Genomic DNA, 12,544 nt, shown 5'->3' on the forward strand with positions numbered 1-12,544 from the left:
TAAGGTGGTTGGCCTATGCCTCCCAGTGTATTCTATGCCTGTAGAAGCGTGACGTTCTCAAGGCCGGTTTACCTGCTTACAGGAGGAAAAATGCCATATAAACTGGGGAGAAAAACCCTGCAGTCCTCGCCCAAGACTGACTAACTTGGCTATGTTTGAGAAAGATCCTAAGCTCCTCATGTCAGCGACGGAAATCGAACCCAGGACACTCATTTCCCAGGCATATGGTTGTGAAGCAACCAGCCACTCAGCTAATCGTGCAGACTAATACACAGATACATAATAAAATTATATTTTGTGAAATTTATCTTGCACTGCATTTACTTTTCATATATCAGCATCAATGCAATATCATTCAATTTTCTAGTGAATAACATTTTTAGCGAATTTTTTCAGTGATCAATAGTTTGCGGGATGAATTTTTCTGTGATGAATTTTCCTCGTGATGAATTGTCCGGACACATTCACAGAGCCCTGATCTCCATCCTATTGAACATCTGTGGGATGAACTAGAGCATCGGGTGAATTCAAGGGACGTCCACTCCAAAACAATCCAGGACCTCATTACATGCGAACAGGAAGAATGGTCCAAAATTTTCATTGACCACTATCATACATTTGTGGAAAGTATGCTCCATAGGATTTCTGAGATCTAGCAAGTTCCATGGCTGCTTGTTCCTCACACCATGGTGTCTGTTGACTTCCAAACTGTGTATATCATACTTTGCCTTGAAAAACATTCAGCAATGCAGCAGTCACCACCCATTCTGACAATGCATTTCACTAATTTATCATTCACTATGCAAAAAATCTTTTCACTTCCTTAACTCTTACATAATTTCCAGGGATTGCTTTTGTTTTGTTCTCCCATCATCACTATTACCCTTATGCAATATCATCATCCTATATCTATCACATACTTCCTCTCACCAACTCATATGCCTCAATCATATAACCTCTTCTCTTCCTATCTACTAAGCTCTGAAGAGAACATTCACATAATCTATCTTCATAATTCATATCTCCAGAGTCCCAAGACAGACAGTCACCTCTGTGAGTGACTGTTTCCTTATTACAGACACACAGGTGACCAGATCTCACAGAAATCCATATGCAGCCTGATTATCAAAGCAACTTTATGGGTAACCTTGAAAAAAGTGTCCCCTGAACTTCAGCTATCCACCAATATTCCCAGATCCCTAGACTCCCCCCAATAATAAACATTTCTATCTTTTCTGTACAAAGTGCATGACTTGACACTCAGAAATAGCAAACTAATATCTCCATTCATCTGTTCAAAGTACCACATTATACAAATCCTCTTCTCTTTTTTTTTTTCATTTACACAGAAAAAAAAAATGCAATACAAGCTGATTACTTTACTGAATATTTACACAAAAATCATAGTTCTTACCTCTGTTCTTCTATCCCTGAAAAATATTTCTCCATCCCAGTGACCTTCAATCATAGCTAGGGTTTCTTTCCCTAATTTAATTTTGCCTGTCACAAGATTACACTGTTCTGATCCTCCAAGAAATGGCTAAAGAAAAAACATTTTAAACTTGACCATATGTAGTACATTATCCGAGACCAATTTTGAGTAATTACTTTATAAAAGTTTCTTAAGTTTACTATTATATATATATATTTAATATAAAACAAAGAACAAAATTAATTCCAAGTATTACTGAAGGGTAATATCATAACTGCAATGACCCAAATGTCTCAGACTGATAAGGCATACGTAATTCATTTGTTGCGATGAATGTAGACTGAACAGTTGTTTTTGTTCACAACAACCAAGTGGCAGATTCCAGGAGATACTACCTGTATTTCCATCCTAGAACTAAAAGATTCAACTTCTCTGAAAATGTGAATCCTTAGTTCTTGGGTGGAAACTATAAGCAGAAGTCATATATGATGGATATTTCATATTCAAAAGTAGAATAATAGTTGTTTAGTGATGCTGAACATGAGCAATGTTCCCCAGGATTATATTTGTGAACTAACATTTCAATTTAGATGTTTGGCTTCATTTATGAAAATGATGCAAGGTGAAAATTGCCTTAGGAATGACACACTGGAAGTCAATTTCTCCACTATATCAATGTGATATGGTGGAGAAACCACTGCCACCATCACAAAAATTCTGCTGCTCCCTCTGCTTTTTTGTACATGAATTTTTGACAGAAAAAAACAGCACAGCTGTTGTTCTTACCTTCCTTATTCCTTATATGTGGCAACCTGTAACATTTTTTTTTTTTTTCTAAACTCAAGTTAGTATTGAAGGAAAGGTGATGACATTATTACGATTTAACAGACTTGCAGGTTATCCATGTCTACGTCTTTTTTTCAGGTTATAAATGATTTCAACACTGAAAAAAATCATGCAATCAATGGATCTAGTCACAAGCATACTACTTCAACGAGAAATTATAGCAATGGCAGGTAAATGCCATTATCTTCGAGGAGGATAAAAAAATACAATCCTGAAAATTTGTGATCATACTGTGATATGTTCAACATCAGTCTATGCACTATACTTCCTCACATTGTACTCGACCATTTGTTTCTCCCTAATAAAAAAAAAAAAATGAACTATTTACTCTCTTTCTTGGTACACCCTTACTCAATTTCCAAAGTCGAAGTTCAATGGAAATTGGAAGTTTGAAATCCAGGCTAAATTTGGGGTTGGATTTTAGACTACTGCATTGGATTGGAGATTGGCTGTCTGATAGATATCAATCAACAAGTTGTGCATGGGAGAGCAATATTCCAGAAGAGGAAAGTCACTAGTGGCGTGCCTGAAGGGTCTATTTTAGAGCCAATTTCTGTTTAACTTGTATGTTAATGATAGTGGGGAAGATTTGAATCAGGATATAATATATAATAGGGATATACAGCTGTTTGCAGATGATGTAAAGTTTTCAATATGCTAAGCATATTGAAAACAGGAATTCTGATTCATGTAGATGAATCAGGTCATCTACATGAATTCTTACATCAATGCTTAAGTCCTGATATCAATTTGATTATTCATCTTTGGACCCTCTCTAGTGTTTCCATATCACAATGAAAACTGGATGACCAAATCTGAGCACAATAGTCCATATGTGGTCTGACCACCAATGCCTAATATAGATGCACCATCACCTCCTTATCCCTACATGTCAGTGTACTTTTTGTCACAGCAGCAATGTGATGTGCAGTCTTTGCAACACGTGCGATGTGCCTCCATAACTTCAGTCCACTGCCTACCATCACTCCAAGATCCCGAATCCTGTCCACTTCCTGAAGTATAGCTCCACCAGTATAGTACACAGCCTTATATCTCTGTATCCCAAAATGTAACACCTTGCATTTACTAATATTAAAATGGTAATCCCACTCATTTCTCCAAACTAAAAGTCTATTAAAATCTTCTGTAGAGAATTAACATCAGCAACATCTACTCCAGATAATTCTACCTAACTTTGCATCACAGCAAATATTTGCAGATCCCCCAGTCAATCCTAATGAAACATCATTAGTGAATAAGTTAAACAGTAGGGCCCAAGAACAGAACCCTGAAGCATGTGTATGGGGGAGCGATATTCAGGAAAAGGAAAGTTACTAGTGGTGTGCCTCAGGGGTCTGTTTTAGGGCCATTGCTGTTTAACTTGTATATTAATGATATTGGTGAAGATTTGGATGGAAATATTCAGTTGTTGTTGGCAGATGATGCAAAGTTGGGAAGAACCATGAAGAGTAGACAAAACGTTGTGGCCTTACAAGAAGACTTGAAAGAATTGAGTGAATGTGCACAGGAATGGGGATGTGAGTTCAATGTTGCAAAATGTAAGGTTTTAAAATTTGGAAAACAAAAATGGGATGCAGAATTTATGGAATGCATGGATTTGTGTCAGGGAAGCCTTTGATTGTGGCCTAATCAAGGCTTTGATTAGGCCACACATGGACTATTGTGCTCAGATTTGGTCACCTGGTTTTCAGAAGGATGAAGAGATGTTGGAAAGAGTTCAGAGGCGACTGACTAAGGTAGTTTCTAACCTCTGGAATGTCGAGTATGAGGAAAGATTGAGAAGATGAAACTTACAGAGTCTGGTGGACAGGAGGAGGAGGGAGATATGATAGAGACCTACAAGTTATTAAGGGATTGTTATAGGATCAATGCTGGAGAGGTTCTATATCAGGGGGAGAACCAGAGGTCATCCCTGGAAGCTGTATAAGGAGGGTGTGAGTAGAGGAGTGAGAAACGGGTTTTTTTTCATGCAGAGTTGTGAATGATTGGGATGCCTTGCCTGAGAGTATAGTGTCTGCAGAGAATTTGAGCGTGTTTAAAGCATGATATGAGCTGTGTGTTTGATAAAAGGACCTCTTAGATGAGTCTTTGACTTCATGGGGTTTTGGTTATTTTTTATTTTTTTTTTTTTTGTTATTAATATATATTTATTGATTGCTAAAATATTTATACATTACATACAATAAACATCTTGTGTGACATTGCATCTTATAATTTTACAGAGTTCAGCACTAAGTGCTGCAATTCCTACATTGGATTTCAATTAAAATTTTTAATAATACTTTTTTGCCTTTATATTATGTATTTACAACACATGTTCTTCTAATATTAACAATGAAGATTATACAGAATTTTTTGTATAATTTTTTATTTATTTATTTTATTTTTATTTTATTTTATTTTTTTTAAGTTTGAGAAAGAATGATTATACATACAAATTTCTGCATTTGCTTATAAGGATTACTTGTAGATAAGTGAGGCAAGTTAATCCCACCTACTTCGAAGCTTGGGTTAGCTTTTATGAAGAGAGTGGGATTTAGCCTTCACTATTTGTGTTGTTGCTACTGTTTATGTATGGGATGTAGGTGTTGGATGCTAGTGATTTGTGATGTGTATATTAGTGTTAATGGTTTCTTAACTTTGTTGGTATATTTTCCAGAGTTCGTTTTTTAATGTTCTATAGTTATCTATGTGTTTTAACTTTCTTGGTAGGTTGTTGAGTTGCGTGGGTATCTGATGTGATCTCACAAAAGAACCATATGAGTTGTTGAAGGGTGTGGGGATGTAGAGAGTTGTTGTCGGTCATGTTATACGATATGTGTCTCTGTTGTTTCGATAGATGATGTTGAAGTAATTCCTTGTTAATGTCATGTAGTGTTTCAGGTTTTTAATGCTCAGAATTCTGTGTATCGCCATGTGCTTGTCGGATATTGGTTGTTGCGTGTAAGGTGTCCAGATCACTGTTGACACGATTTTCCTGTGTAATGTTTCTAATTTTGTTAGGTGGCTGTTTGATGTATTTGTATAGACTGTTATTCTGTATCTGAGTAGGGATTCGCAGATACCGTGATATAGAAGTTTTTTTATGTTGGGTGGAATAATGTCTTTAACTTGGAAGAGTTTTGCTGCGATGATCCGGAGTTTGGTGTGTAGGTATTCTATATGTTTTGTCCATTTAAGGTGGGAATCTATATACAGACCGAGGTATTTTGCGTGTGTTACAGGTTTGATTTCGGAACATTGGCAGGTATTTTTGTTGTTAATGCAGCGGTATGTGTGACAATGTATCGATAGTGATGCGGGGCGTATGATTCTTGGGTTGTGTATTATCAGCATCTGTGTTTTAGTGCCATTGATTAGAATTGCAATTTGGTGGAAGTATGTTGTGATTTCGTTTAGGTCCTGTTGTGCTTTGCAGAGAGCCGTGTTAATGTCTGTGTGGATTGCTAGTAGTGCAGTGTCATCTGCATATTGAAATATTTGACTTCTTATGGATATGTTATGAACATCGTTAATGTATATGTTGAATAGAGTGGGTGATAATATGGCACCTTGAGGTACACCGTGTTTTACTTGTATACTCCGACTGTGACATGTACCTATTTTTGTTACTTGTGTTCTGTTTGAGAGGTAGTTCTTGAACCATGTATGCAGTGTTCCTCTTATACCTTAATAATAATAATAATAATAATAATAATAATCTTATTTACATTTAAGTATGAATCAAAATAACTCATGAGTTACCATTCTAGCTGAATTACTGTTACGCTTAATAATTCTATTATTATTATTATTATTCAGGACCTTCATGGAGTCACAAGACTCATCATGTGAGGCCCATCCTAAACAATACAAAGTATCAACCACTCCATAAACTCATTCACCGTTTCTGCTCTCACCACCTTATCAGGCATTGTATTCCATGGTTCAACTGTGTCCCCATACAAAGAAACCACTCCTCACCCTCTTCCACCCCAGATTTCCTTGTTCTAACATATGACAGTGTCAACCCTATAACTACCTCTCAACAGTTTACTGTCTGACCACAGATGCGAGACCCCTCAAGACTTCTGCGCATGGCAGTAAAAGGTGAATCCATTCTGATAATAGGGTAATCAATAATAGGGCCAGCCAAGATTCTCGCATCTGTGATCAGACAGTAAATGCGTCAATTATATCAGCTCTCTTTCTTCTATCTACTAAACTTTGCAGTCTTCATTCCTTCAGGCTATTCTCATAACTACATTGTATAGCCCTGATATCACTTTTGTTATCTGCCTCTGCACTCAGTCCAAGGTTAATGTACCCCCTTCAAAATATTCGTGACCAAATCTGGGGAAAATAATCCAGGTGTTGTGATCAGAGCTTTATACGATGGAATCACAACACTTCTATCTATGCTGGTCATCCTCCTCCTCCTCCTCAGTATTCTAGCAACAATCCTATGGGTTACCTTTACCACTTTTGCAATATGTTCTCTGAATTTCAGGTTTCTATCAATCATCACCACAGGGTCCCATGCCTACTCCACTTCTTCCTGTACAGTTCCACCAACAGAGTATGGAGTCTCCCATCGATGTATCCTAAACTTCAAGACTTTACATTTAGCTGAATTAAAATGATATCCCTGTTCATTTTCCCATATTCAAATCCTCTTGAAGAGCTACCAAATCTGCACTATTACTAATAACCCTACCCAGCTTAACATTATCGGCAAACAAAAACTGAATATATCTATGCAATCCATTGACCATGTCACTGACATAAAGGTTAAACAATGAAGGTCCCAGTACTGAGCCATGTGGGACTGCACTTGTAACCTTCTGCTTCATTGATACAGCCCCCTCATGCACAACTCTTTCATACCTATCAGACAGCCAATCCCCAATCCAATTCCCATGTGCTGCAACTTAAATATCAGCTTATCATAAGGCACTCTATCAAATGGCTTTGTAAAATCCAAAAAAATGGTAGAATATGCCTTTCTCCTCATCAACTGCTCATCACTTTAAAAGGCAATCAGATTGATAAAGAGTGTCCCTTAACAAATCCACGTTGACTCTCACAGATAACATTACCCTCATCTGCATGTCCTCAGCATCAGTCATTCTACTCCCATTTCTATTTAACAATGTCATTCATTCTTCCACAATCATTCCTCTTCCTACTGGACATATATAATGAAAACATTTCTTTGGATTTTCCTTGGATCTCAGGACCAATTTTATATTCTGAGTCTCAGGTCTGAGTCTTATATTCTTCATGCATCTGCTCTCCATACTTCTCTTTATATTTCTTTCATAACTTTTTTTTAACCTGCAATTCCCATTTGATATTGCTGATTTTTAAGATTATTATAATCACCTGTCTTATAATTCCCCATAAGTTCCTTTCTCCTTGATACCCCTGCATATCTATTAATCCTTCATGTCAAAACCATATGGTCACTCTCTCCAAATAGTGACAGAGATGTCATCTCAGTTACAATCAGATCCTCTGATGCCATGACCAAATCTAAAACTCTTGAACCTCATGTTCCTTCTACTGCATATTCCCTAAGACATTTGTCCCTCAAGAATTCAAGAAATTACGTTCCCTTATAATAAGAAATCTTGTTGATTCATAATGTGTTTTAACTGTATTACAACACCAAACAAATATACACTTGGTATTGTAAATTAAATCTAAAATTTATAACTTTCAAGTACAAACAAGATATGCATATAACCTATAATGGTTTATATGTATATATAATCCATTATATATACATTCAAATTATGAGACTTTGCATAATGTACAGTCCTAGTAAAGGAGTACAGCATAACAGGAAACTACAAAATATGTGTATTTAAATCTGTTTTGTATTTTAATTTAAATTTGTGTGGATAAAAAAAATCACATAATATCAAATTTAATTTCTTACCTTAGGTTTAAATTCCAGTTCTGTATGGTAACCAGTTTTTTCACAGTAGATGTCTACCTTTCCACCCAATTCCATTGTCAAGGTGCCCATTAAAATTCCTTTACAATGAGCATAGGGCATTGTTAGGGTATATTCTTCACCACGAGTTAATAAACTCAATATAGCAGTACCATCTAATAATGCTGATAAAGAATTACCTAAAAAAGTGTATGAGAATTGAACAATTTTGCAGGAAATGTAATAGCAATTATTTCCATGTTACTTAATTTCTAATAAACAGATTTTTCTAACTAGTTAAAAAGAATGCTGTCAATTCTTTCTAAAATAACATTTATCAACAGCCAATTTCCACAGAACATGGATGCTTCCTACGAAAACACTGATCATCAGAATGGTTTTTCTATAGTGGCAATCGCTGATTGGGCGAGAGAGGCTTCCAGGAAGTTGGCAGAAGGAACTGAGCAAGTCCCATTCCATGGTCTTCTCCAGCATTTTATAACTGGGTGTTAATTTTCCCTTCAGGTTCCTCACTATGGATGGGGGATAATTTTTTTTCATCTGCATCTCTATCAATGTTTAAGCACCTCAAAACTCTGCGCTTTCACCTACTCTCTTTCTTTTTTATATTAGCATTTTTTTTAACTTACATAAATCCCATTCACCCTGTTTTGCAGTTGGCAGTCCTATGTCTCATTTTGAAATGCCTGCAATGCTTAAACAAAATTCTAGGACTCATACTAAAAATTTAATGGAACGAATACATCACCAACAGAAATAATTAAACAGCAGGTTTAATTGTTCTGATATTTCATCTCTGCCACAGAGGTATCTTTGGGAGTACAATATTAGAATTGTAATAACATACACACAAAACAATAAGTTAGACTATTTAAAGCCTCAAATTCTACAAGGGGCACCCTATATGGTGCTGTTGGCTAGTCTTAGAATTAACGTTTTCCAAATCTTGGGAAATTAAACACAACCATATTTATTAAGATTAGGCTGTTTTTTTAAAAATCTGCTGCTGATTCTAAAAAGTGTCTTTCAAGTTTGTAATTGCTGTGATGAAGCATAACAGTTTCATTCCATCTGGTACTGTGTAAGATATCAAATGCATGGTCAGCTAGCCCTGGCTGTTAATCAGTTATGAGGAATGTATTTTTTATGTTCATTTAGGCAGATGTTAGTAGATCTCCTAGTTTGACCATAATATGATAAGTTGCAAGAACAAGTAAATACCTGGAAAAGATGGGGAGGGGGTTCCTTAGAGGAGCAGAGAAGGGAAGTCAGCTTCAAATGAGATGCTTGAAAACAGTGCAAAGATTATTATTATCATCATTATTATTAAGATTCAGGATCTCCATGGAGTCACAAGCCTCATCATGGTAGACCCACCTTAGAAAACGCCAAGTTTATCATACCACTCCTTAAACTCATTCACCGTTCATGCTCTCAATATTCTATCAGGCATTGCATTCCATGGTTCAACCACCCTCCAAGAAAAGAAATCAATCCTCATCCTCTTGCTCATGACTTCCTTACAAAACTTCTAGGGATGGCCCCTTATCCTTGCTCCTTCCCCTTGTTCCACCAAACATAAAAACTCCCCAGTGTCAATGTAGTAACTGCCTCTCAACAGTTTAAATGTCCTCAATCATATCACTTCTCCTTCTATCTACCAAACCCAAACTTTTCAATCCAAATTCCCTCAATCAATCATCTTAACTAACATTGTACAACTCTGATATCATATTTGTTTGCTACCTCTGCACTCTTTCAAAGGTTAATTTATCCACTTCAAATCCTTGGGACCAAATTTGAGCACAACAGTTCAGATATGGTCTGATCAGCAGGGATATCTCAGTATCCTTTTTAGTATTGCAGCAATCCTATCTTCACTACCTCTGCAATATGTTCTCTGAATTTCAGGTTTCTATCAATCATCCCCTCCAGATCCCTTTCCTCCCCCAATTCTTCTAGTACAGTTCCTCCAACAGAGTATGCAGCCGCCCATCTATGTATCTCAAACTTCAAGACTTTAAATTAGCTGAGTTAAAGTTATATTCCCATTCACATGGTCATATGTCCATTTTATTCAAATGCTCTTGAAGGGCTATCACATGTGCTCTATTACTAATAACCATACCCTTAACATCATCTGCAAACAACTGGATATGCCCCTGCAATTTAGGATATAAAGGTTAAAAATTTACAGGTCCCAGAACTGAGCCCTGTGGGACTGCACTTGTAATCTTCTGCTTCACTGATACAGCCCCCTCATACACAACTCTCTGATACCTATCAGAAAGCCAATCCCCAATCCAATTCACTAATCTGACATCCAAACCCATGTGCTACAACTTAAATATCAGCTTATCATGAGGTATCCTATCATATGCATTTGTAAAATCCAACAAAATGGGAATATATGCCTTTTTCTCATCAACCACTCTTGTCACTTTATTATAAAAGGCAATCAGATTATAAAACAAGAGCATCCCTTAACAAATCCATGCTGACTCTCATAATCAACATTATTCTCATCTGCCCAATGTTCTAAGATATCATATTCCAGGGGTGGGGAACCTTTTTTATTAAGGGCGAAAACTGCTAATTTAAAAACTTCTGCAGGTGGCTGGCAAATTTTAACTCTTATATATAGTGTATGTAGTGTGCAATATATATCTCAATAAGTAAATGTGCAACATTCTCATCTGATATGGTATCTTTTAATTACAATTGTGTAGACATATAATTATAACAATCTTAAACTTTTTAGTGAGAAGGCTGAAATTGCTTTTTTTGCGAAAGCTTAGAAATATTAGCTGCCCTTGATGAGACGGCTACTCGTAGTTCATTGGCAACATTTTCGTCAGCAAGTCTTGTACGAAGGTGATTTTTTTCCAGACTTAATTTTTAAAAAAATTGCTCGCATTGATAAGTAATAGAAAACTGAGAAGCTATTTTCAAGGCGTTATTTTTTAAAGAAGGGAATTTCTCAGAATCAATAGATTTGTAAAAGTCCAATATAGGCAGATTACTATATTTTGATCTCAAAGTGTTATCACACTGCAAATCAATCAACTGTAATTGCAAGGAATCGGAAGCTTCCTCAGGGCGTATATCAAAAGGTGTTTCAAATATTTGTAACTCAATTCTTTGATTTTTTATATCTTCAAATCTCCTTTGAAATTGATTCAAAACACTTTGACACTCATCAACATACTCACCTGCTGATTTTGGATTGTGTTCTCCTAATTTTGGAAAATGTGTAAAGCTTTTTTTTTTCAGTTGGGTAGGAAATAATTGAAGCATCGATTCAAAGCTCTTGATATGAGTGAGCAAAGAGGTCATTAGCTGATTGGGACCTTGTAATTTCAAATTTAGATTATTCAAATGACTAGTTATGTCTACTAAAAATGCTAAATCACTTGGAAACTTTTCATCCTCCAATTCTTTAATGGGGACACCTTTAATGTCCAAGAAAATTTTTACTTTGTCTTTAAGTTCATAAAATCGCTTGAGCATTTGAGCTCTACTTAGTCACCTAATTTCACAATGGTACAATAAGTCCCCATATTCAGCTTCAAGATCTTGCAAAAATTCTTTGAATTCCCTGTTGTTCAACCCTTTACTTTTTATCAAATTAATGGCCTTTGTTACTATATTCATGACACTGTTCATCTTGAGTGACTTTGCAAATGGATTTTCCATATGAATGAAGCAGTGGCACACAATTAAAGTATTTGGGTTCAATTGGCGTTTCTTAAATTCATTCTTAATCAGAGTCACGAGCCCTTTTTCACAACCTACCATGGAAGGAGCACCATCTGTAGCAAGACCACTCAGTTTTTCATATGGCAAATCGAAATCCTTTAATCCTTTAATCTATTGACTATTTCAAATAAATCTTCACTTTTAGTTGTCCCCTTCATTGATTTTAAAGCAAGAAATTCTTCTTGTATATTGAAATCTGTAGTTATTCCCCATATAAATATAGCCATTTATGCAGTATTTGACAGATCAGTAGTCTCATCGATGGCTAATGAGTAAAACACAAATTCTGTTGAATCTACTCCCAAAGAAGTTTGGATGTCATCAGTGATATCTTTAATATGGTCAGAAACAGGAAATCAAGAAAGAAAATAAACAAAAAGACTGAGTTTGTTTTAAAACAAACTCAGTTTTTCCGGACATAAAATCTCGACAGCAGTAAGGATTCAATCTTTCACAAACTCACCTTCATTATGAGTTTTAAGTTTTTTAGCAATTTGTTCACACAATGCATAACTAGCTTGAGTTACAGATGGTCTTTCGTCAAT

The 12,544-nt window shown here is 35.9% G+C and overlaps 1 protein-coding gene across 1 annotated transcript in view; it reads right to left on the reverse strand.

Moving 5' to 3' along the window:
• LOC150092765 (oxysterol-binding protein-related protein 8-like) overlaps positions 1 to 12,544 on the reverse strand; it is a 159,114-nt gene that overhangs the window by 34,861 nt on the left and 111,709 nt on the right. Inside the window, exons 12-13 of the mRNA XM_090414273.1 lie at positions 8,223 to 8,419; positions 1,415 to 1,540 (exon numbers count right to left, since the gene is read on the reverse strand). Of these exons, the coding sequence (XP_090270399.1) occupies positions 1,415 to 1,540; positions 8,223 to 8,419 (323 nt within the window). The remainder of the gene's footprint in view (positions 1 to 1,414; positions 1,541 to 8,222; positions 8,420 to 12,544) is intronic.

Source organism: Typopeltis vanoorti, chromosome 25 (assembly GCF_054136105.1).
Source record: "Typopeltis vanoorti isolate ZY-2024b chromosome 25, IOZ_Tvanoo_1.0, whole genome shotgun sequence".
NCBI classification, from domain to species: domain Eukaryota; kingdom Metazoa; phylum Arthropoda; class Arachnida; order Uropygi; family Thelyphonidae; genus Typopeltis; species Typopeltis vanoorti.